The 23329-nt window shown below is 52.1% G+C and overlaps 10 protein-coding genes across 10 annotated transcripts; 6 read left to right on the top strand and 4 right to left on the bottom strand.

Annotated features, from left to right (window-relative positions):
• Window positions 1-159: 159 nt before the first annotated feature.
• On the bottom strand, window positions 160-1795 carry GCG54_00003941 (MFS antiporter QDR2; the record flags this gene model as incomplete). The annotated part of the gene is made up of 4 exons (XM_045403998.1): window positions 160-353; window positions 405-831; window positions 881-1342; window positions 1397-1795. The coding sequence occupies 4 exons, from the start codon at window positions 1793-1795 to the stop codon at window positions 160-162; spliced, it is 1482 nt and encodes a 493-aa protein (XP_045257198.1).
• Window positions 1796-2870: 1075 nt separating this feature from the next.
• On the top strand, window positions 2871-5607 carry GCG54_00003940 (Homeobox protein 4; the record flags this gene model as incomplete). The annotated part of the gene is made up of 3 exons (XM_045403997.1): window positions 2871-4425; window positions 4479-5442; window positions 5502-5607. The coding sequence occupies 3 exons, from the start codon at window positions 2871-2873 to the stop codon at window positions 5605-5607; spliced, it is 2625 nt and encodes an 874-aa protein (XP_045257197.1).
• Window positions 5608-6218: 611 nt separating this feature from the next.
• On the top strand, window positions 6219-7073 carry GCG54_00003939 (Glyoxylate/succinic semialdehyde reductase 1; the record flags this gene model as incomplete). The annotated part of the gene is made up of 1 exon (XM_045403996.1): window positions 6219-7073. One exon carries the CDS (start codon window positions 6219-6221, stop codon window positions 7071-7073), a length of 855 nt encoding a protein of 284 aa, XP_045257196.1.
• A 521-nt stretch (window positions 7074-7594) lies between these two features.
• GCG54_00003938 (uncharacterized protein) lies at window positions 7595-8458 on the top strand (the record flags this gene model as incomplete). The annotated part of the gene is made up of 1 exon (XM_045403995.1): window positions 7595-8458. One exon carries the CDS (start codon window positions 7595-7597, stop codon window positions 8456-8458), a length of 864 nt encoding a protein of 287 aa, XP_045257195.1.
• Window positions 8459-8511: 53 nt separating this feature from the next.
• Window positions 8512-10020, top strand: GCG54_00003937 (uncharacterized protein; the record flags this gene model as incomplete). Its single annotated transcript, XM_045403994.1, has 1 exon — window positions 8512-10020. One exon carries the CDS (start codon window positions 8512-8514, stop codon window positions 10018-10020), a length of 1509 nt encoding a protein of 502 aa, XP_045257194.1.
• A 224-nt stretch (window positions 10021-10244) lies between these two features.
• Window positions 10245-11501, bottom strand: GCG54_00003936 (uncharacterized protein; the record flags this gene model as incomplete). The annotated part of the gene is made up of 1 exon (XM_045403993.1): window positions 10245-11501. One exon carries the CDS (start codon window positions 11499-11501, stop codon window positions 10245-10247), a length of 1257 nt encoding a protein of 418 aa, XP_045257193.1.
• Window positions 11502-12218: 717 nt separating this feature from the next.
• Window positions 12219-13061, bottom strand: GCG54_00003935 (4-chlorobenzoyl coenzyme A dehalogenase; the record flags this gene model as incomplete). Its single annotated transcript, XM_045403992.1, has 1 exon — window positions 12219-13061. One exon carries the CDS (start codon window positions 13059-13061, stop codon window positions 12219-12221), a length of 843 nt encoding a protein of 280 aa, XP_045257192.1.
• A 1250-nt stretch (window positions 13062-14311) lies between these two features.
• Window positions 14312-15340, bottom strand: GCG54_00003934 (uncharacterized protein; the record flags this gene model as incomplete). Its single annotated transcript, XM_045403991.1, has 2 exons — window positions 14312-15018; window positions 15109-15340. The coding sequence occupies 2 exons, from the start codon at window positions 15338-15340 to the stop codon at window positions 14312-14314; spliced, it is 939 nt and encodes a 312-aa protein (XP_045257191.1).
• A 1824-nt stretch (window positions 15341-17164) lies between these two features.
• GCG54_00003933 (uncharacterized protein) lies at window positions 17165-19529 on the top strand (the record flags this gene model as incomplete). Its single annotated transcript, XM_045403990.1, has 3 exons — window positions 17165-17551; window positions 17615-17957; window positions 18415-19529. 3 exons carry the CDS (start codon window positions 17165-17167, stop codon window positions 19527-19529), a joined length of 1845 nt encoding a protein of 614 aa, XP_045257190.1.
• Window positions 19530-20170: 641 nt separating this feature from the next.
• GCG54_00003932 (Cytochrome P450 monooxygenase paxP) lies at window positions 20171-22004 on the top strand (the record flags this gene model as incomplete). The annotated part of the gene is made up of 4 exons (XM_045403989.1): window positions 20171-20181; window positions 20231-20486; window positions 20542-21779; window positions 21833-22004. The coding sequence occupies 4 exons, from the start codon at window positions 20171-20173 to the stop codon at window positions 22002-22004; spliced, it is 1677 nt and encodes a 558-aa protein (XP_045257189.1).
• Between the last annotated feature and the right edge of the window lie 1325 nt (window positions 22005-23329).

Below are 23329 nucleotides of genomic sequence, written 5' to 3'. Positions count from 1 at the left end.
CCAAATACACCGCCTTCGTCACTAAAATCTGACATCCTGTCACATAGACGTGTAGCCCGTGTGTTCCAGCTACGCGACTGCAGGTAGACTGGCCTCGTTGTAACATCGATCACATGGATCTCCTGCGGTTCGAGAACTTGATTCATTGCTTCATTTCATTTACACCCCTTCACTAGAATTCTTCTCATCCTTTCGTGATTCAATCATGACGACGAAAAACACCGCTGCCGTCGATCCAAACACGAACAGGGCCGTGATGGTGTTAAACCAGCCCACGCCAATACTGTTAATGGCCGGAAGGCAGACAGCCGTGCCAACGGCCGCGATTGCATAGCGGAAGAAGTAATTGCCAGCTTGTTCAAGTCAGTCACTTTCATCTCAGGCTATGGGTGGAGGAAACTCACCGATCACCTCTGCGCTTCGTCCCTTAAAGACATCGAGACAGTACGTGTTGATGCTAGGAAAGCAAATGGTTTGCGCGAAACCTTGCACGAACATGCAAATCACCGGCAACGGGATGCCGCCCTTCTCCTTCTCGATTGCCCACCCGTAGATCAGAATCGCGCATGGGATGACGATGCCCATGGCCACGAAGGAGCTGCGCAGCCGATCTTCAGGAAGACGGTGGCCACGACGCTTAATCCAGAGCTTCACTGTATGGTCTGCATAGCGGCCACCGAAGTATGTGCCGGTGAAGAAGCCGATTCCTGGTGCGAGAAAGAAGAGACCGGACTGCAGAGGGGTAGTCAGGTGAAAGCGCGGGTTGATGACGTATCGGATGGGTGTCAGGAGTGACTGCATATTCCACACCAGTGACGAGGCGGCGATTCCCTGCGAGATCGTGATTAGAGACTGAAACCCCATGGCATCAAAGACTTACCGCCACCAGGAGTTTCGGAATACGGAACAATGCAAGGACGCGGAAAGGGTTGGTCCAATCCCAAACCTTCCCAGCCTTGGTCTTGAAGTCGAGCCCTTCCAACTCCTTCGATCTCATCTTATGACTTGTTTCGGGCAGGGCAAGTACCGCAAGAATGGTCGTGAGTCCTCCCAAGCCCGATTGAAACCAGAACAAAACCCGCCAGCTATGGAACGTGACGATGACACCGCCGATGAAGGGACCGAAGGATTGGCCGATCAAGGTGCCGTTTAGGAACCATGCCAGGGCAGTCCCTCTCTCCGTGGGCTTGTAAATGTCACTGATGCAACTTGAGCCTAGCACGAGGTAAGCTGTGCCCGTGAAGGCTGACAGTAACCGGAAAATGAAGAAGGCGGCCAGATTAGGAGCCAATGCCGTTCCCACGGAGAACCCAAAGAACCCAGCGGCAGACAGAATGCATGGCTAGTCAAGTTAGCCAATGCTTCTCGACAACTCTTTGCCCAGCTACCTACTTACCCATTTTCGTCCATACACCTGACTCACAGGTCCCCAAAACAGGGTGCTGATACCCATAAACACCGTGTAGATGGCATTGCTAACGTTGATGATGCTTCCGGTAGTGTTGAACTCGCCCGCAATTTCGGGAATCGCCGCCAAGAGCAGCAGAGTGGACACCGTTGACGAGATTCCACCACAAGCCACCACAGCCGTGACAAGTCTCTTTCGGTTCGGCGAAAACTTGGCATAGATCGCTTCCGTGTCTTGGCGGCTCAATTGCGCATCGTCCTCAGTTGGCGCAGGCACAATTGTCGCGCTCTTCTCCGCGTTCGATGTCGTCAGTCGCAAGTCGTGGCGGTCAGGCTCCACATCCACCGACTCCGACTTTGAGTCGTCTTCATGTTGGTTTTGCGACATGTTCCGGGCTTGTCTTCGCGGGACAAGCAATGGAGGTTCTTTACGTCATCCACGTAGGATTTGTGGAAAGATGGTACGATTGAGCTGTTTTGCGACGAGTTGGCAACTTGTCAAGATGCACGTTCAAGTTTTTCAAACACCAGCGCCGGCACTTCTCACCGGGCAGGAACATCGGGCAGAAAGATCTTCGGCAGCATTATCCGGCAGCAGTTTGCCTAGGTTAAGCAGGTCAAACATCGGATATGCCCCATTCTCCCCATGCTTACCATTCCGACGTCGGTGACTGGATTCAAGATCGCCATTAAAGCCCCTGCTGTCTCGTCCAAAACTCGCTGGAACAAGAAGCTCATTGTCCCCGGCTGGGCGTTCTTCCCCGCGTGTGGGGGTTCATCCCGGTCCCAGGGCAGTTCGTCGGACATCTTCCGAGAGACTGGCCAGGCATTTAGCGAGTCGCGTTCTTAGTGTTGTGGCAGGCTTGGTGGGTTCAGTCTCGCTCCGGCTCCGAGATCGGCCGGGGACAAGGGAAGCCGCTCGGTCGCCGAATTTCACCAGAGATGGGTCTTCCGGAATGGAAACTTTGGCCGGCCTCGGCTCCGGGACGCCGGTTAGTCAAGACGGACTGGAAATTGTTGCGATGGTTGGAAGGCCGTGTCTGGGGGTTGCTGGCCGAAGGCTATTTACGGCGTTCTGGCCGAGCAGGGACTGCCCATGATGATATTCAATAAGTGACAACTTCAGAATCTGTAATCTGGGTCAGAACTCTGGTAAAGCAGCTGCTTGCAACACAATGAATGCTTGAACATCTCCTTGGCCGGTAATATATACTTCTTTCGACGAGGGAGGTTAAAATGACGCCCGGCTCATCGTAGGTTTGGGTGTGAGCCTATGACTCGGTGCAATTATGCCCCGCATACCGGATATCACGCCGGCTCATGTGGGGTGAAGACCGAGCAAGATGACTCTTCTGTGAGACCATCGCATCGGACGAACTATTATCCTATCTAGTACTAACAGATGACATTGTGCAGCACCTGCCAAATGCATCTCTCCAAGCACTTACACAACTCGGTCAGCAATGGACAAGCGCGGTCCAGCCAATGACAACAACGCACGCGATGTCGGCGACTTCACCGCCGCGCTCGAGTTTGACCTGCTCAAAGCGCAGTTGACCAATTCCTCTCAAGTCAATTACCCGGAACCTATTCGAGACGACTCTTTTCTACAAGACTTACAAAATCTGGATGCAGGTGAGTTGCTGCGCAATGCAGGACTTTCATCTCACCAGCAAGATGAGTCTCTCTTTGACCCGGCCGTAACCGGAGGGTCCGGCCTCACCAACACCCAAACGGCGATGCCAAGCACAAGCACGACTTTCGACGATGCAGAAATGTTCATGTTTTCGGAGGCGATCGGTGACGGACAGTCTACAAGACACTTGCTCGACACCGGGGCAACAATGCTTGGTGTAGACGGGAACCCAGCTTCAGAGATAACCACGCCGCCCAAAATCGGGACTCGGTTCTCTTCAAAGTCTCTCCGGATTTTGAAAGCATGGCTCTCGAACAACAACCACCACCCATACCCTTCAACCGCCGATATGGAGATGCTAGAGCGGCAGACCGGTCTTAGCAGACAACAGATCACCAATTGGCTCGCTAACACTCGGAGACGTAACCGATTCAAGGTTCCTCCCAAACGGCCGCCATCCCCCGCCATCACTTCAGCCACCTCGAAACCCATCAACATTGGTGGAAGCAGTGTTCCTCAAGGATTTGACGAGATGAACCCTCTTCAACGATGGCAAGTCTCGCCGCCTGAGCACGAGCCCGCATTGGCATCTGCCATTGCGCATGCTGTGTATGACCTACCACCTGGACCCGACACTCCAGCAGATCGATCCTTGACCGACAGCGCTCCTACAAGGTCTCTCTATAATGCTTCTTCCGCAAGCAGCGCAGGCACGTCGCATTCCAGCAGGAGCTCAGTCAACTCCGCATACTCCTACAACTCTCGAGCATCATTGCGTTCAGATCCACTAGCAAAAGCTGCGATCAAGCGAAGAAGGCGACGAGGTGCTGTGGCGCGACCAGAACGAAAAGGTCCCAGCAATCTTTGGCAGACTATGAACATGTATCAATGCACGTTCTGTACCGAGACCTTCAAGACAAAGCACAATTGGCAACGTCACGAGAAGTCATTGCACTTGTCTCTGGAGCGGTGGGAATGTTCACCAACAGGGCCAACCGTCGCCGATGCGAGTGGTCAGCTCGTTTGCGTCTTCTGTGGTGATGCCAACCCGGACAAAGAACACCTAGAGAAACACAACTACTCAGTCTGTAAAGAGAGATTGCCCGAAGACCGAACCTTCTACCGAAAGGATCATCTACAGCAGCATCTCAAGCTGGTGCACGATGCCAAGTTCCTTAGATGGCCCATGGGGGATTGGAAGCACGAGAATGAGATGATCAGATCTCGCTGCGGTTTCTGCGCTTTGGTAATGGGATCATGGATTGACAGAATCGATCACATCGCCGAGCACTTCAAGGATGGAAAGACGATGGAGGAATGGCATGGAGATTGGGGCTTCGATGACCATATCCTCAAAATGGTTGAGAACTCAATGGCGCCATGTTAGTGTCCCCCTCACACATTTTGTGTGCCATGACTGACCTTCATTATCCAGATATGATCCATATGGAACGGTATTCACCATGGCCCTTCACTACCAAACAAGGCGTTCCAGAGACACCACCCAGCGCTTTTGAGTTGATCAAGACGGAAATCAACCACTTCGCCACAGACTACCAAAACACGAATGGCCGAATGCCTACAAACGCCGAGCTTTTATACGAAAGTTGCTGCATTATTTTCGGCTCGGAGCCTACCTCTCTCGCGAAGAAGCCAGTAACTCCAGCAAGCTCTTGGCTGCGAGACTTGCTCATGTCGTCGGATATCATCGTCAAGCAAGCTCGAGTTCGACCGCTGAAGACAGCCAGGAGGTCTCGCATCACATATCTCTGCATCAATGGAAAAGCCGACATCTTTGACCAATGTGCCTTAGAAGAACAACTCCAAAGCTACGTGGACATATCGAAGCTCATCGAGCCCGAAGTCTCCGACTCGGATCTCCAACGCGAGGCGTGCAGCATTGTCCAGCAAGTTGATGCTGCATCAAGTTGCTGGACAATGCCATCGTCGCCCAAGCCGTCCGAGACTTTTTCTACATTCTTATACGGCCTGATCAATGAGTCAACGCACTGGCTGGCACCTTTCCGTCAACGAATGCAGCTTCCTCCTTCAGAATCTGCCGATTCCCCTACCTTGGACATCGGAAACCAGCATTTCCTGAGCGCTGCCCTTACAGAACCTACTGGCCAGTCCAGCGCCATGGACACAGGAAGCTCAAGCCCTGAAGCTGACGTCGTCGGTGGCAGCGCTACTGGCAATACTGCATCGGGTGCCGATGCCGAAATGCCGGGACTCAACACGCGCACCACATTCTTCGTGAACGAAGAGAACTGCTATCGGCGTCTTGCCCTGAGTCTAGTCCGATTCGTCAAGATCACGACGTCGCCGCGCAATCCGAACAGACATATTCCCTCTGACGCCGAACTTCAACATCAGGCGCGGTGGATCTCGTTTGAAGAGTGAGTCAAAACATACTATTCAATACGCAAAATTGATGGAAACATGCTAATGGTCCCAGCGATGATCCTTGGAATCAGACTCCTGCCGATAACCCAGACTGGCTCCGCGAATTCAAGCGCGAAATGGGTATTCTGCAAGAAGATGGCAATCCGACAGCTGCATGACTTGATCACCTTAAAATTTCAACGCGATTATTTTTACGAGTTTTGATAGGAAGCATGAGTTATGAGTCCATGATGGAGCGGGAGTTGTCTCTGCTGCCGTCTGGCTTTCCACTCGGCGATCGCTGAATTGCGAGTTGCCAAAATTGCGATATCGGAGAAGATTTAGTCAGCCAACATCCGTAATTGTTAGGAGGTGTTTCTTTGTCTGCGCCGCCTGTTGTGTGCGCCCTTCATGTTAGACCCAATCGCGTCAGTCGTAAGGCGTAGGGAGAAATCGACATGATTATTATGGGTCCTGTGTTCGTGCGCCTTCACGGTCATGCAACGATCCACCATGATGGCTCGCCCTAGGGCGTGAAACTAAAAACATATACACGCCGCTGCGCCCGATGTACCTTTGCAGGCTTGCGGCGAATCATCACGGAAGAGACCAATATGGTATGTTTGTTCCGGATATCATTCAAACCTTGATGAACCCTGCATCACGTTCAACACCCTGACTGCGCGGATACCCTCGGCTTCCATCACTACGCTGTATTTGAGCATCGGCCATCTCGAAATCTTCAAGACAGACAACACTGTTTCAGCATTCCTTCTCGCGAACTTACAGCATGCGAATCGGTTTCCTTGGCCTCGGGGTCATGGGCACCCCTATGGCCCTGAACCTCACCCGCAAATTCGCCGTCACAGTCTGGAATCGAACGGCTTCCAAGTATCCCCCGCTCACACAAGCCGGTGCCAAGATTGGCGAGACACCGACGAAAGTGGTTGAACAATCCGACGTCATCTTCGCCATGCTCTTCGACGACGCAGCCTTGACATCAATATTCAATGATGACTTCCGAGGCGCACTTCGTGGCAAAACACTCATCAACACGGCCTCCATACCAGTGGATACCAGCAAACATGTTGCGGAGCAAGTCCAAAAGGCGGGCGGCAACTTCATTGAGATGCCGGTGAGCGGGAGCAAGATCCCGGCGGAGCAGGGCCGACTTGTGGGGCTTTTAGCCGGGGATCCAAAAGTCGCGGAGCAGATGCGGCCGTATGTGGAGCCCCTCACCGCCGCAGCCATCTACTGTGGCCCGATCGGCTTCGGCCTGAAGACCAAGTACGCCGTCAATCTGTATCTCAACAACATGACTGCTGCACTTGCAGAGTCCTTCAGTCTGGCGAAGGCACAGGGGCTAAACCTGGAAGCGTTCGGCCAAGTCATCGATGCCGGACCAATGGCTTCCGCATACACCAAGGTCAAGATCGCCAAGCTTTTGAACAATGACTGGGCTCCGCAGGCGGCGGTGAAGGACTGCTATAACAGTACTCAGATGATTGTGAAAGCAGCGGAGGATGCCAACGTCAGAACACCATACGCCGAGCTGTGCCGAGAGGTGTACAAGGAGGCCACAGAGGCTGGTCTCAATGAGGAGGATATGATTGCGGTCTACAAGCTCTTCCAAAATCCTAGATAATACATCATTTGAGAAATATTGTCACGGAGTAGATGGAATTTCTTTGACACCAATCTGGGCCTTAGAGTGCAGGTGTTTCTTGTCCTTATTTCGTGTGACGATGAGACACGGCGAGTGCACATCGCAAGGGATAGAAGACAGGGCCGCGCAACCGATGACTCGGGAATGAAGAGGTTCTAGTTGGTCGAGAAAGTACTACGAGACTGTGGCTGACATTGAGACGAGGGTTTCGCAGGAGCTGACCTGAGACAGCAATCACGAGAGGAACCTAGGCGCTGAATCGCAGGCAGTCACCAATCGGAGGACAGATAATTGCGAATTCTCCAATTAACCAAAATGAGAATAATTGTATTGACAGTCATGGTCAGCTTTACCAGCCGGCCTAGACCGCAGCATGAAGTCCGCTCAAAAAAACCATCTTTTCCGAGCGCATCGGCCCATCTTCGCGCCAAGCAAACCATCCCCTTTTACGCATCCTTCCGTTCAATTCTACCATCTCTCACACTACCCACAGATTAGGAATGGCGAAAAAGCCAGATACAGCGCTTTTAAAAGAGTACAGGCACAAGCCCCTGTCAACCAAGACATGTACTCGCATCATTGAAGTCTTCCCAGCTACCCACAGTACCGACATATTGAGGTGCCGACTGCTCGAGGTTGAGCTTGAGGAGGCGAAAGGCTCTTACGAGGCCGTTTCTTATGTTTGGGGACAGCCCAAATTTTGCTGCCAAATTGTGGTAATCGACAATGAAGACGCCAAGAATGCCGAGATCGAATACAGCCTTCCCATCACTCAAAATCTAAGCGAAGTCCTCTGCCGATTTCGGCACACGGAAAATTTTCAGGGTACCGTCAATGATCGGGTCAATTCGGATTCTGCATCCACAGTCCCAAGGAGGTTATGGGCTGATGGTGTTTGCATCGATCAAGGTAGTGTCGAAGAAAAGAGCCATCATATCGCCATGATGACCGCCATATACACCAAGGCCAAGGGTGTACTCGTTTGGCTGGGCCACGACAAGAAAGGAGAAGAGGCATTGCGTTCTCTCACCTCGGATGCAGACATACGCGATGGAAATGACCCTCCTTGCATCCAAAACGCTTTGCATCTCCCATGGTTCAGTCGCCGCTGGGTAGTACAAGAGGCGGTACTCAACGGGAATACAGACGTCTACTGTGGAGCAGTCTCGAAACACTTCTATGATGTTGGTCGGAATGCCCTGCAACTTATGCACTCCCAGAATGCATTGACACTTGGTCCAAGGCTCTTGAAACGAGCGGAGGGACTCGATGCCGTGTTCAACCTATTCTTCTACAAGCATTTCGCCACATATTCATATTACGAGATGGAATTTACCAGTCTCATGCTCGCATTCGACGAATAGAGTGCCAGAACCCTCGAGACCGTATTTTCACATTGGCAACTATAGCAAAAGACATGACCGTGAGAAACGTAACGGTGGAGTGGGTTCATCAGGCTTTGGCCACCGAACAGTCGGGGGATCCAACGAAAGATCTTCGGACTTGGCGCTCCCACGAGACGTACGTTAACTATGAGGCGACAACAGCTGACATCTACATACTTTTCGCCTACACCCTAGCCATTAATGGCAAACTTGGATGGATGCTTGGCCAAGCTGCTGCTCGGCTGTCAGCTTCCACTGAAGGATCCGCGTCTCATCCAGATTTGGATTTGCTGCCCCGATGGGTGCCGAACTGGACTGTCAAGTACCACCGCCACGCGTTCTGGCTTGAAGGCAACGATGTCCGCTGGGGACCCTGGGTCAATCTCGGTAGCGCGATTGGACCGCCTTTGGTTCACTGCGCCCTTGCTAGATTTCCTACCTCGTCAGGGGCATATGCCTATCAAATTCGCACCCGATTAGGTCGCATTTTCCGGAGTCAAACTGCCGGCACTGCGGTGGAAGATTCATTTGAATCTGCAGAAGAAGACCGAGTGTGTCCCTTTGTGGTCGCATGGAAAAGCGAAAATTTCCCTTCTCATCAGTCATCACCAGCGGACGTGGTTCAGTGGATAAGACGGACTTTTCAGTCTATCTGGGAGGTAGGACTCTCCAGCATGAATACCAAGCTCCATGGAGATGACGTCAAAGAACGACTTGCCGGTCGTTACTGTTACGTCCTCGTGGCCGGTGCATATATGTACAGCGACAAGCGTCTTTCCAGCAACCTCAAGAGCGCTGCAGCAGAGCTGGCAGAATTGGCACAAAAAATACCGACAATGGCAACTTTATCTCATGAGCAAAGTCCCCGAAGCATGCTTGACATGCTCGTTCATCCGAGTCAATTTTCGGATGATGCCGAAAAGAAGAAGGATGAACTACTTGCACCCGTCATCGTCAAACTTCTCAAGGAGATCATTTTCGACAATCCAGATATCGCCGTTCCAGGCTGGAAATGCGTCTTTCAAATGGTTTCTATGGCAATGGAGCATCGCTGTGTTCTCACCTGCGACGTAGATAATCCGCCTGCGGATGCTTTGCCATTCGATATCGTTGGAATCGGACCTGACCACATCGAGCTTGGCGACCGAGTCTTTTCCCTTCCTCTCAGGAGAAAGCACTTCCGTGATGGAGAACAATTTGAGCACCCCATTACGAAAGAATTCTTTCAAGATGTAGCGTATGCGCCCTTGGCATTCCAAAACGTCTGGGCAGCGACATACCTCGCGCGCCCTATGGGTGGAGTCCATGTCGTCCGCTCCCAACCTGTCGAGGACGGGGCTGAGGCGGAGCATCCCAAGGTTTTCCAATTTGTCGGAGATTGCTTTCTGTCAACAGTGAGATGGCTTTCACCAAGTCGTGGGCTTATGCCAAAGGCCTGGCTGTCTTACGAGACGGAGGACAGCGATGAAGCTGCATGTCAAAAGGAGTTTGGGGACCGATACTCAGATTTTGATGAGGATGGTGAGATATATCTTTGCTAAGTAAAAGAGTGCTTGCTGCTGGTATGTATAGATAGGGGCTAAGAGAATCATCAACAATTGATTGTTCAAGGATTTGAAATTACGCTCTTCCTAACTCCGGTGCCGCCTTGAACCCCACTCCAAACGCCAGTTACCAATAACCAATTTCGATATCATTACTTGCGCTCAAGATGTTAGGACATCTTGCGTCTACACCCACAGAGAAACTATCAGCAACCGTGCCATCATGGTCTCCAAACTGGCAACTCCGCATCTTGCAGCCTCGCTGTCGGTTGCTCGTCCGCCTCCATGGCAATTTGAATGGGCAGTACCAGGCTGATATCAGTCCCACCAGCGGTCAGACTAATTCGCAAGGCGTACGTTCTTGATATCAGGCATGAGTGAAAGGTCGGCGGGAAAACGTATTTCTCAGTGGGTAGGCTGAACTCAGCGCGCAGAGTCGTTGAGTAAGGCGTCGGTGGTGCTGAGTCCCAGCTTTCTTCCTTCGCTTCTGTTGTATCTTGACTATCTGGAAGCGCCTTGCGTTTCCAAGACTCGTATTCCAGAGTCTCCCACAATACTCGCGTTGAAATATTGAAAGGCTCCCGGAGGGAGCCCATGTTGGGTAAGCCTTTCATGACCTTTGTCGAATACCAGGTTTGCGCAACAATTTTGACCGACTGCAAAACCACCTCCGGCGGAGCAGCGCTTGTAACAGACGGTTCAAAGATCAGGTTCGCTTGGAAAAAGGAGCCGCAAGCGCTGCGTCCATCCCGGCTCAAGTGAATTGTAGGTGGCTGTGTCGCTGCTGCAGTGATACGGCCCAACGGCCCCGAGAACAAGGCCTTTGAAATATTCCTTGATTCGATAAGACGATATTGCGAGTCCCATGCGTTGACACTTAGTGGCGGCTCCTCCGGCGATGCTGCAAGTAGGTTGATCTCGTATTGAGCCTCTGAGAGAACCTCAGACGGCTTGGCGCACTGCGGATTAGACTCGCACACAATTCTTGCTTTGATATGGTACCGAATGCCCAAAAGCTTGGGAGCCATGTCGTACTTGTCCCAACTTGTCAGACTGGAAGGAAGTCGCAGGTGATAATCGCGTATCGACGTTGACTCGACGTCGTGTTGACACGCAGCCTCTGTCAGTTGGCTGGGAATGATGAATCGAAACGGTATCTTGTATGTTTCTCCGGCTTTGAATATCCTTGAATTGGGGTACGCCGATTCTGCCACCGGCATATCGACTTTCAAGAGAATCTGTGATGTCTGCCTGGAAGAGTATGTGTCGTCGATGCGAACAGTTGCCTTTCCCTGGAGGCTGATCTGGACTGAGCTGAATTCTGTGTCGTGACGTGAATTGATTGAGACATGGCCTGATACCGTGGTACCGCAAGTGTAGACCTTCGATGTGTAGTGGTTGTCGACATTGATGTCCATAATCGTCGCTTTTGTACTTGTTACAGCCAAAGTTGATATGCGTTTCGTAAGCTTCTTCATTGTGTGACCGGCACACAGACCGCAAGTCAATTTGGGAATCGATGAGCCCAATCTTTGGCCGTACCGGTGATCCGGTCGGCAGCTTAACTGTGAGACGGCCATGCCAAGTCTTCACCCTTTAAGCAAGACGTTCGATGGCTCCGTGAATGTGGGAAATGAATCCCGATGTATTAACAATCGAAGCGATTTGTCTTGAAACTCAGTCCAGCATTTGAAAGCATTTGAGTCCTGGAGCAATCCGTCGTAGTCTTAGTATTAAAACTTCCGCGCAGACATCAACTCCCGAGAGGCCAAAACCGAAGACGATGCCGCTTGCAGGGGTCGGAGTGTTACCGACTGGTGGACTTCGCGTGCGAACAACTTACTCACACTCACACCATCGGAAACCAGCATTCTCAGTGGCCCGGCCTCATGTTCGACAATCCGGTGTGAGTCAAAGTTAAGTTAATCATTCTGGTAAGTCTCTTACATGTGCCAGACAGCGCCTTACGACGCCCGTTGGCATTGGACGCCCTTGCCGACCACCATGTCATCTTCGCCCTACGCTAGCCGAGAAATGATTTGTCGAACCCACCGGGCTCCGTAACAGCCATTGCGATATCGGTTTTGCAAGGAATACTTGCCTGTAATGTGATCGGTGTGCTGCTGAACCCGCCGTGCGAACATGGGGCTCCAAGCCGAAGCAAACCGCATCGTGGGCCTGTTCCCATAAATGCTTCAAATTTTTGACTCCTCAAAACTTCCATGTCGACCAGCTCCCTTGCTAAATCGTGCCGCGCCTTTCACGCTCTCCGAGCTAATGACCTTGATCCCCGCATCAAATTCCCTGCTCAGAGCATCTTCGAAAGAAGACGCATTGTACGCAGCATAATAGCAACTCGCCCGGTCTGTGTTCATGCAGGCCTGCGGGAACGCCAAGAGCTGGTTTGCGATCTTCGTAGCTTCTTCCAAGGCCTTCCCTTTGGGCACAACTCGGTTCGCAAGACCCATCTGCAGTGCTTCCTGCGCACCTACAGCTCTGCCGGTGAGGATCATGTCCAGAGCCCGGCCCAGCCCCACGATAGCCTGCAACCGGACCGTGCCGCCGTCAATAAGCGGCACGCCGAACCGGCGACAGAACACACCGAACACGGCGTCCTCTTCGGCAACTCGCATGTCGCCGAGGAGTGAGAGTTCTAGCCCACCCGCAACCGCGTGACCTGACACGGCGCTGATGACGGGCTTCTTGATTTGCATACGCGACGGACCGATGGGGCCGATATTTCGCCCATCTACGCGATGGGATTCGTCGATGATGGGTCCCTTGTAGCTCTTCCCTTCGGGGTTGTGGTAAGTTGCGACTTCGTGAAGGTCAAAGCCCGCGCAGAACGAGCCGTTTGAGCCATTGAAGACGCACACTTTCTGCGTGTCGTCTTTCTCGAACGCGAGGAATGCATCCGTGAGCTTGCGACCGGTTGCACCGTCGATTGCGTTGCGTCGGTGAGGGCGGTTGATCGTTATTGTCGTAATGCCCTCCGGCGTCTTGGAGACGAGCACTGATTGAGGTTCGGTGTCTGCCATACTGAACGGCGGATTCGAATCAGATCTTAAATCAATTACATAGGTGCCGAATATCGATGATGTAGAAGATAAATCTCGAAGGCCGTGGGTAAATATAACAAACTTTCAACCGAGGCACCGTCTTCCACCCAATTTCCCCGCGTTTAGAACCCCTCAGTGAGGCTTGCGCCCGAAATGTCAGCTAATGTGACATCTGTCTCGCCCACACCAATATCATTGGCAGCCTGATATCCCCATGTTTTACACCGGTGTGAACATGGTTTGACTGTATCGGTGAACGGTGAAAGCACGCCTTGCGGCGTCAAGCATCTCGATAGCCACACAGTCTATCATACCCCGTCCTTCAGGGAATTTACGTAAGTTGGAGCCAGTTCGACGCAGAATGCTTGATGGGCGGAGATCCTGATCCAGGTTTCGTGATGATTGCAGGCTCGGAACTTCGTCTCCTCGGTTGTTACGAGCGTCGGGAGTGAGTGGGTCTTGTGGTGCGACCTCGGCAATTGTGCTCGGAAGTTACTTAGCACGGCCGGGCCACTCCTTCAGCTGGAGAGCTAACCTACGATACTAATTGGACTTCTCCTGAACGGTTAAATCGTGAGCCATGTACGATGTGATCGCTGTTAAAAACCATCATTGATAAGGCCAGGAAATCACCGAATTTCTAAGCAGCGGTCAAGGAACTATTTCGCACCCGGCCTGCCCGCATTTGCACCCGGATTCAAGCCCGAACTCAGTCTATCTCGGGTTGAGGGTTTGGGCTAGTATGTAGGTTGCTCGGGGTAAAGGACGGACCTGAGAGTACTCACAGAAACCTAGGCATTCGAGCGCTAAGAGTTCATTAGTACCACAGTGTGAACGTCGAGGACTTGTTATTCATCATCGTCATCCTGGAAAATATTGAGCCACTACCGTAGCTCGTTGATGCCTTGCTGCACTGTGTCATTCCACAACAGCTGCAATGATCTGAGTGACATTCAACACCCTCAATGGTTTGGTATTCAGTAGTTCAAGAATCAAATATTTTTTAAACAACACTAGTGTTGTTGTGACAGTATTACAAGTGATAAAATAACAATAACGTCGTGGCAAATTCGGGAAGGGCTATCGCCTGGACACGACGTGGACTTCAAGTTATGCCAATCCCAAAATATTCTCCAATCAAGGAAGAGCAATTGACCTCAGTGTCGAACACGGACTACACTGGGTTGCTGTGGGACACCTCCGATACAACATGGTCCCAAATTCGTATCTCAGCCCTTCAGGCTGGCCAAAATCTCCTTGCTCTTCGCATAGTCAGAGGTGCCATGCTCGGGGTCCGCATCGACGGCGGTTGTCTTGCAAAGAGTGCCGGCGTTGTGCTTTCCATTCGGACCATCGACACCGGCAAAGTCTCTCTTGTCATTCGCCTTCAGCATATTCTCGGCAGCCTCGGGCAGCCATCCATTGATGAAGTCGCCGTGGGTGCAGTACGAAGATCCGCAAGCCAGCTCCAACGGCGCAGGACCGTCCCAGCCATCAGGCAGGGCGGTACGCAGGTCATACCGGATGCTGAATCTGAGCTGCGGCATCCTCTTCATGCCGAGGGGGCAGCGGTTCTCGGGGCGGAAGGTCTTGGTCCAGTGTTGGACTCCAGAGTAGGTCGATTCGAGGGTGGTCTCATTGACGCAGTCGTGGAAGAGGAGAATCGTCTGGAGATGGGCGGGACAGGTTTTAGAAGGAAATTCTGCGGCATCCTTGCCGTCAGTCGTGCCCTGGCCGCCGTGGTCGCAGAACCACTGGATGCCTGCGAGGTTCTCTACGCCATCCTGGGAGGTGGCGGAAGAGTTGCCAACGACGGCTTTGTAGTTCTGAGGAATGGCGACCTCGGCCTTGTCGATGCTGACGTAGTAGGCGCTGAAGCGGAAAAGGGGAGCCGGGAACGTGCCGGTAGAGTTCTTGTAGAAAAGAGTTGGAACCCCTTTGCAAGTCAGCCACCTGGAAACAGCATGCGCAGACGTAGAGGCTGAAGCGAAAACATGGAATGGATAAACTTGAGAGACTGGCTTACAGTAGGAAGAGTAATCGTTGGGGTTCTCGGCAGTGGAGCAACCGGCCTGAAGTTCCTTCGAGGTTGTGGTGTTGGCAGTCACAGCATCGGATCCAAAGAATGTGTGCATGTGGGAGGCATATTGGCCCGGGATGACGACGGGGTCAATATTCTTCAACATGAATCGGCCAACATTGGTGACCGTGTAAGCGCTGACTGCGCTTGCGCAGAGAAGAACGTTGAAAATGCCCATGGTCAATAATGATCAAAAGTTTTGAAAGTGATGGTTTCAGTGAATGAACGATGATTTGGAAGGTGCTAGATTTGAAGTCGAAGTTGAACAAAGGAGTGTGAAGGCAAAAAACAGCCGGAGAAAAGAACGACGTGACACCACTGAACGAGAACAGATGTTGTCTGCAGAACTAGAAGTCTATCTGCAAACGTCAAGCTTTATAAGGAGATTCAAGCCATAGGCTTCTTCAACTCCTTAACAGCCAACCATCGTCGGCTGGAGTAGTCCGGTCTGTTGGGAATGGACTCGTTATCAACAACTGCAGGGATGTCGTACCACTTTGCCGGGATAGGAAGCGCCAAGCACGCAGACACCCATTAAGGATTCCAGAAATCGATCTTAGCGTGTTTGTCGGCCATCGTAAAAACTAGGGATCTCTGGTGAAACTGAAGAGTACATGCAGATGGTAAGCGCTGCATCTCCCTTCAATTTTAAGTGAGCGGGCGCTAACGGGGGCCCTTCCGGTGAATGCAGCACGTCATATCCACCGCGCGATCCACCCGTTTGCCTGTGTTGGGAAGAGTATCCGTATCCGTAGAGCAAACTTGTTCTGTGCACCAGATCCAGACGAAATTCCATGATAATGGCCATACTGTTTCCATGAAGATCACGGACCATTGCTGCGATTTGGATCCCAACGGATTCCAGGGTTGCGCGTGATCACTGTTCTTGCCCACATCTCGAATAGCATTTGCATCCTCTTTGGCTGAACGTCTCCTGGTACGCCAGCTAACAAGCCCATGTCTCTCATGACCAGTCTTGTGTCATTCTCAGTTGTAAATCCGGAGTCAAAATGTTGCCGTATTGGTCATCGTACCACTCTCACGACGATCTATGGGTCGTCGGCACTCGACTTCGTCTAATAATGCCTGCAGACGAGACCTCAGCAAACTCAACCTCGTCTACGACGATTACATCGCAGGCCGACTTGCCGTATGCCCTCAAAAGGAGAAAATCCATCTAGAGGTCTTAATAAACGCCAAACACCGGCGCTAAATAAGATTATTCGCCTGCCGGCCCCCATGCCATGCCACGCAAACTGACAAGCCCGCTATGGGGTAAAAACGTCCCGCAGTTTCGGCGTCGTGAGCGAACCCGAGGGACATACCCCGGCCACCGTTAGGGAAGACGACAGCGAGGCCGAAAGCGTCAAAAACGACTGCCGATCGCTGAGGCTCACCGGAACACCCACCCTGTTCGTCTGAAATTGGGGGGAGATCTGCTATGCCATGTGGCTAGGACGAGCGGAGCTGTCCGCGTTGGGGGCCTGATGGAACCCTGGGCTGCTTTGACATGGTGGCCTCGGTGTAAAGATGTGGCGGTTGAGCTTTTTCTTCGCCCGTCTCAGTCTTTTGCATTGTCTCTTGTTGCATGCTCTTCCATTCTGGAAGACCTTGATCGTCACGAAGTGCCGACATGAAGTTGCTTGATATGGAGAAATTTCAGCTGCAGTTGCAACTTGCAAGACTCGGCCGAATGGGCCAGATGCGAGTGGTGGAATGCACGACTACGGGGCCCGGAACGGAATGATTGTGAACTCATGATGCGAATCTGGATGTGTTTTGTTGCATTGAGTATCGTTTTGGGCGTGTGTCCCCCAAGAGACTGTCGTCATGAAGATGCCGAAGAAGGAGGTCTGAAGAAAAGAACCGATCTCATTGATATGGTAGAATTTCATGTTGAAGTTGATGAGTATAAGAACTGAATGTAAGCCTGGTATGCCATCCTGTGAAGTCAGACAGCACATCCGCTCAAGTCGACAAAGCATACATCACCGCATTCACAATGAAGTCCTCAACTCTTCTCCTCGCCCTTGCCGCCTCCCTCATTTCAGGCACACCCACACCTCGTGCCGCAAAGGACCCATACTTCTTCCTCATCGGCGACTCCACCGTTGCTGTGAACGGCGGCTGGGGCAACGGCTTCCTCTCCTACCTCAAATCGCCCGCTGAGGGTGAGAACAGAGGCAAGTCCGGCTCGACGACCGTCTCTTGGAAGTCCAACGGACGCTGGGACTCGCTCCTGCAGGGCATCAACGACACCAAGGCCGACTATGAGCCTATCGTCACTGTCCAATTCGGACACAATGATCAGAAGGTCATGGAGCTGGATGAGTTCCGGGCGAACTTGATTGACATCGCCGCTGAGCTCAAGAGTGCTGGAGCTACGCCAGTGAGTGTTCCTCTCACCCTGCCTGATGTAATGCGATGGATGACCCTTGACTGACGAAAACAGATTTTCATCACTTCGCTCACTCGCCGAACCTTTGAGGATGGCGAGGTGGTGCAGAACCTGCACGACTGGCGCGGCAAGACAATTGCCGCGGCGAAGGAGAGCAAAATCAAGTGGCTCGACTTGAACATGAAGAGCACCAACTACGTCAACGCCATTGGAGAGGAGAACTCAACCGCCTATAACCTCGGTGGCTCTGATCGCACCCATTTGAGCCTGGCGGGTGAGAAGGTGTTTGGAAGGATGGTCGTGGACTTGCTACTCGAGAAGAGGACTGATCTTGCGGGATACTTTGAGGCGGACGAAGATATTACTGAGGCTATTGCCAACGGAGAGTTTACGGATGGTGGGTTGTGAAGAACCGCTATTCTGGTAGCGAACAATATGTGTCTCAGATTGAGCATGAGGGTGTGGCGGCAGGTTGAGTAAGGGTGCCTTTGTTTCTTGCACATACCTCTTGAAGTTCGGTGTTCTGTAAATAGGTTGATGAGGGAAAAATAATATCAACTCGATGTCTCGCGAGCGTAACGCAAGTGACAGGTGAGCAGATTGGACAGGCCCAATAGTGTGTTCGCTTAAGAAAATTCAAAGTCAGGTTGCCAGAAACGAGCAACTATTGCCGGTACCCGAGTCTATGGTTCGGGATCGTGCGGTGTGGGACAGGACCCGAGCATCACGATATTGACGTCCCGATTGGGAAGGTCGTCAATGATCTGCGGAAGGATGTCGCGATAGAGAATCAGCGAAATGAGGAGGCTGGCGGTGTAACCCCGCAGGATGTGGTGACAAAACAAACACCGCAGCCGGTTGGCTCTTCGTCTCCTTGCAAGCTGGGTGCGTCACTTCATCAGCCATGTTGCGCAGCTTTCTCTCACTCGGCTTCGTGGCCCTCGCTGTCGCGTCGCCTCTCAACCCAAAGATCGGCATTTCAGCGCGACACGCCAACTTGACCTGGGAGATTCTCCCAACAGGAAGCAAGCAGCAGTTTCGAGGGCTGTCGCCGGTCTCGGACAAGACCGCTTGGGTCTCTGGTACGAATGGCACCGTCCTGCTCACCACAGATGGCGGCGCCTCATGGTCATCGGTCGGGCCTTCACTCGCGCCGGAAGATGCAGAGCTTCAGTTCCGCGACGTGCAAGCCTTCTCCGCTGAGAAAGCCGTCATCCTATCCATCGGGGAAGGGGCGGATTCACGCGTGTACATTACCGATGACGGAGGCGCGTCCTGGACTCAATCGTTTGCGAATCAAGAGGCTGCGGCATTTTTCAACTGCGTCGACTTCGAGGATGAGAAGAGAGGCCTTGCGGTTAGCGATCCTGTCGATGGCAAGTTCCGAATAATTGAGACGGTTGATGGAGGAAAGTCCTGGGAGATTGTCGATTCCAGCGGCATGGCACCTGCGTTGGAAGGCGAGTTCGGCTTTGCTGCCAGCGGGACCTGCATCTCAACGGCAGCGGGACGGTGGTATCTTGCTTCTGGCGGTGTTGACCCTGGCAGGGTCTTTCGAAGTGCTGGTGGACACAACTGGGACGTCTCGGGAAGCGCCATTGCGGGTGGCGCATCGGCTGGCGTCTTTTCGGTGCAGTTCAAGGACGAGCTCAGCGGCATCGCGGTCGGAGGGGACTTTAACGTTGCCAACGGCTCCGCATACACCTCGTCATGGTCGGAAGACGCAGGCGCAACGTGGACGGCGTCGGAGGCGTTTCCGGGCGGATACCGGTCGGGCTTATCATGGGCTCCGGGTCTTTGCAATGTCGCTGTTGCGGTCGGACCATCCGGATCAGATGTGACAGTTGATGGCGGGCGGACGTGGAAGACGTTTGATACAGGGTCGTTTGACAGTGTCGAATGTCTTTCTGGGCGCATCTGCTGGGCGTCTGGATCTAGCGGAAGAGTCGGAAAACTTTGGTTGAAATGAGAAGGGGGATTCGGGGTAGATAAGCTTTGAGAAGTTAGTGTGACATATTGCCCCTGAAAATCAGTCGATTGAGAACATGAACGAGTCAACGTGAGATAATGAGCGTAAGCAGCTCTCAAATATCATGTTTCCTCGTATCATGGAACACGATCGACGGTGCTGTCCACTCTGCCCCTCGATGCATAGCCAGTTCAGTGGGAAAGATTGGACACCCAAGAAGCAGATCTAGCCGAATACGGCAAGGTTCGAGACACCAAAAGCAGTAAACCTCCCCCAGACTTTGGACATCTCTAACAGTTCGACATATGACTCGGGTGATGAAGTGTTAAGAACTCCGGATCCGAGAACGATGACAGACACGGCACGTACCTGAAACAGGTCACAGCGTGCTTCGCTAAACCTCCAACTCCCAATCACCAGTTGCATTCAGGACCGGGGTTCCCCTCCAGGGAGGGCAGCTCGTCTTTAGCGCGGACGGGAATGCAAGCTTGAGTCCTTGACAGCGCCAGAGCGTCATTGACCTGAAGCAAAGAAACATTACCAATTGGCGACTCCTGATCGGTAGCGGCTGCTTGCTAAACTCCGACGATGCAACTTAACCTCCACCAACCCTTCCCTCCCTCTCTGGATTTCAGATGATCATGTCCAAGACGTCTTGAGAAACAGAAGCGACAACAACAACGACGACAAGCTGCCGAGAGGAAGCAGACCGACCGACTGCCCACCATGGCGGGAAGCCTTCACGCCTACATCACCGACTCCCTGACGCCCGGGCGCGTCTTCGGATCCCTCTTCTTTGTCTTCGTCACGCTGCTGATTCTCGACCACACATGGAAGCCTACGTACCCTGAAAACATCCCGGTCGTTGGCCACGGGAAGGGAACTGTCGCGCGGATCAAGAACTTCTACTACTACATCTTTCGGTACAGAGACTGGGTGATTGAGGGGTACCAGAAGGTATGTCACAGGCCATCTGGCCATGCGACAAAGGAAATGCTGACAGCAAGCATAGTACAACAAGCAGAACCGCGCATTCATCGTACCCGCCGCTGCGAGCAGGGCTCCCGACATCGTCCTCCCCCGATCCCTTACGAAATGGTTGCTCGAGCATCCCGATTCGATCGTCTCCGCCCATGAAGCGCACAATGACGTACTATACAGCGACTACAACTTCCTAGGCAAGGTCTACGCGGACGACGTCTGGCATACGCGCGTGATTCATAAGAGTCTGGCGCGTCATCTCAGCACTCTTGTCCCGGGCATCGAAGAGGAGGTTGCTGTTGCTGTCGACGAGGCATTCGGTACTGACACTGATAACTGGAAGACACTTAGCCTGTGGGATGCCTGGTTGACCATTGTCCCGCCCGTTACGAACAGAATGCTGGTCGGCGACACGATATGCCGAAACAAGGAGTTCTGCAAGGCCATGGTTTCGTTCGTAGACCAGGTTATCCTGAACTGCTTTGCCATGCACATGATCCCCCAGATCATGCTCCCTGTTATTGGGCCCTTGATCGCCCTCCCCAACTGGTGGCTCTGGCGCAAGGCGGCGAAGCATAGTCTGCCCGTCATTAGGAAGCGACTACACGATATGCAAAAGAAGGAGGCGGGCGATCCGGAATATGACAGCTGGGCTGCACCGGAGGACTTCATCACATGGGACATTCGCATGGCCAAGGCGGAGAAGAACTACTTCGAGCTGGACCCCTACGTTATCTCGAAGCGCTTGTTGCCGATCCAGTTTGCGGCGATTCACACGACAGTCATCACCGGCCACAGTATCGTGCTCGACTTGTTAGCATCCGACCCTGCGAAGGGTTACATCGAGGGCATCCGAGAGGAGGCAGCTAGGGTTTTGAAAGAAGAGGGCGGGCAATGGACGAAGAATGGATTGTCAAGACTGTACCGACTAGACAGCGCTATCCGCGAAAGTCAGCGACTGAGCAACTTTAGCTGCACCCTGATGGAGCGCAAGGTTGTGGCAAAGGAGGGCATCACGAACGAGCAAGAGGGCTGGCACCTGCCCAAAGGCACGTTCCTCACCGTCAACCTCGAGGGGCTGCATCACGATGACGAGCTCACGTCGAATGCTTTGGAATACGACGCCTTCAGGACGAGTCGAGAGAGGGAGGCATATGAGGCCAAACCGCAAGAGGAAAGAAATCTGGAAGAGGGACTAAGGTTGAAGAATCTAGGCATGGTTACGACCAGTGACGCCCATTTGGCTTTTGGCCATGGAAGGCATGCGTGGTAAGTTGGTTCCGCTATCCTCGCCGCAAACCCCGAAGACTAACCCCCTACAGTCCTGGTCGTTTTTTCGTCGCGCATGAGCTGAAGATGGTTGTCGCCAATCTGCTGCTGAATTACGAGCTGAAGACACTGTCTGAGAGACCGAAACCGCAATGGATCGGCGTGACGGTTGTGCCGCCCGTTGAAGCAAAGATTGAGATCAAGAGGAGGAAAGGCACGGTCTAATATGAACAACCATGGTCACGATTTATGATAGGAATCGGCGTCAGGGAGGACTGGATACATGTATGGGCAACTACTTTTACAGATACTGAGCCACAACTAATGTTATGGGAGCTCTTATATTACTGAAATGAGTGTATCGCTTCCAGACCCGTCCACCGGCCTCTAAGCTGAGCTACGCGGCACCCACGAATACACTACAGTCCGTTGCGTTGACAGCGTCCACCCCGCAGTTTTTAGCCCGAAAAAGGCAAAAAAAGGGGCTTTTTACCAAAAAACTACCAAATTACCCTAAACTTCGTTCACTAATACCTCTATGCGTACGTAATGCGCGTAAATAAAAAATATATCAATTGATAGCCCTCAGTTAGGTGATTATAATGATATCTTTTTTATTCTCGCGTATTACGTACGCATAGAGTTATTTAAGTATGAAGTTAAGGCTGATTTTGAGGGGTTTTTTAAGCGGACAGTTCAACGCAACGCGCCGGGGGTTTCGTTTTTTCTTTTCAGCGTTGCGTAAGTGTCTGCTAACCTAGAAACCCCCTTAAAACCCCCTAAACTTCACACTTTAATAACTCTATGCGTACGCAATGCGCGTAAATAAAAAATATATCAATCGATAGCCCCCGACTAGGTGATTATAATGATATCTTTTTTATTTACGCGCATTACGTACGCATAGAGTTATTAAAGTGTGAAGTTTAGGGGGTTTTAAGGGGTTTCTAGGCTAGCGGAAAATTTCCCTTCCGGGTCAAACTTGGGGGCGGACGCTGTCAACGCAACGGACTGTAAATGTTCTGTCTTGGAGAATTGCCCCTTCTTGGCCAATCCGACCTTGACCTCTGGAGCGGCCTGAAATGTCACCTGGCCGACATGGGATTCCAAACTTGAAGAACCCTCTCTCTTTTTCCTGTTCTTCCGTGCTCATAAACATTGAACAAGGCCCGTCCTCACGATCCCGCCGGGTTCCTTTCTGCTGATATTATGTAAATTATGGAAAAGGCAATAACCAGGTCTAAAATGACCCACGCATATTTCTCTGTGCTGATTGCATCATCTCTGGAAATGCGGTTCAACCTGAAGGAAGCAACGCAATTCATATGCCCCCGGTATATCCCAAAACAGATACCTAGCGATGATACTGATGAAGGAATCATGATGCTAGTATTATAGGAAATTCGTAACGTGACAAATAATCAATTTAAAATAACCGAACGGCGACGTTGAACTGTTTTCGATTTCGCTACTCTACCTAAGTGGTGGCAACTTCTGCTAGAACAAAAAGGTCTGATTGTAAGACTCAGTTTCGACTTTGCCCACCGGAG

Source organism: Colletotrichum gloeosporioides (assembly GCF_011800055.1).
Source record: "Colletotrichum gloeosporioides strain Lc1 chromosome Unknown consensus_103, whole genome shotgun sequence".
Lineage (NCBI taxonomy): Eukaryota > Fungi > Ascomycota > Sordariomycetes > Glomerellales > Glomerellaceae > Colletotrichum > Colletotrichum gloeosporioides.
Note: the sequence above shows the minus strand (reverse complement) of the source record. Positions and strands in the feature narration are given on the sequence as shown.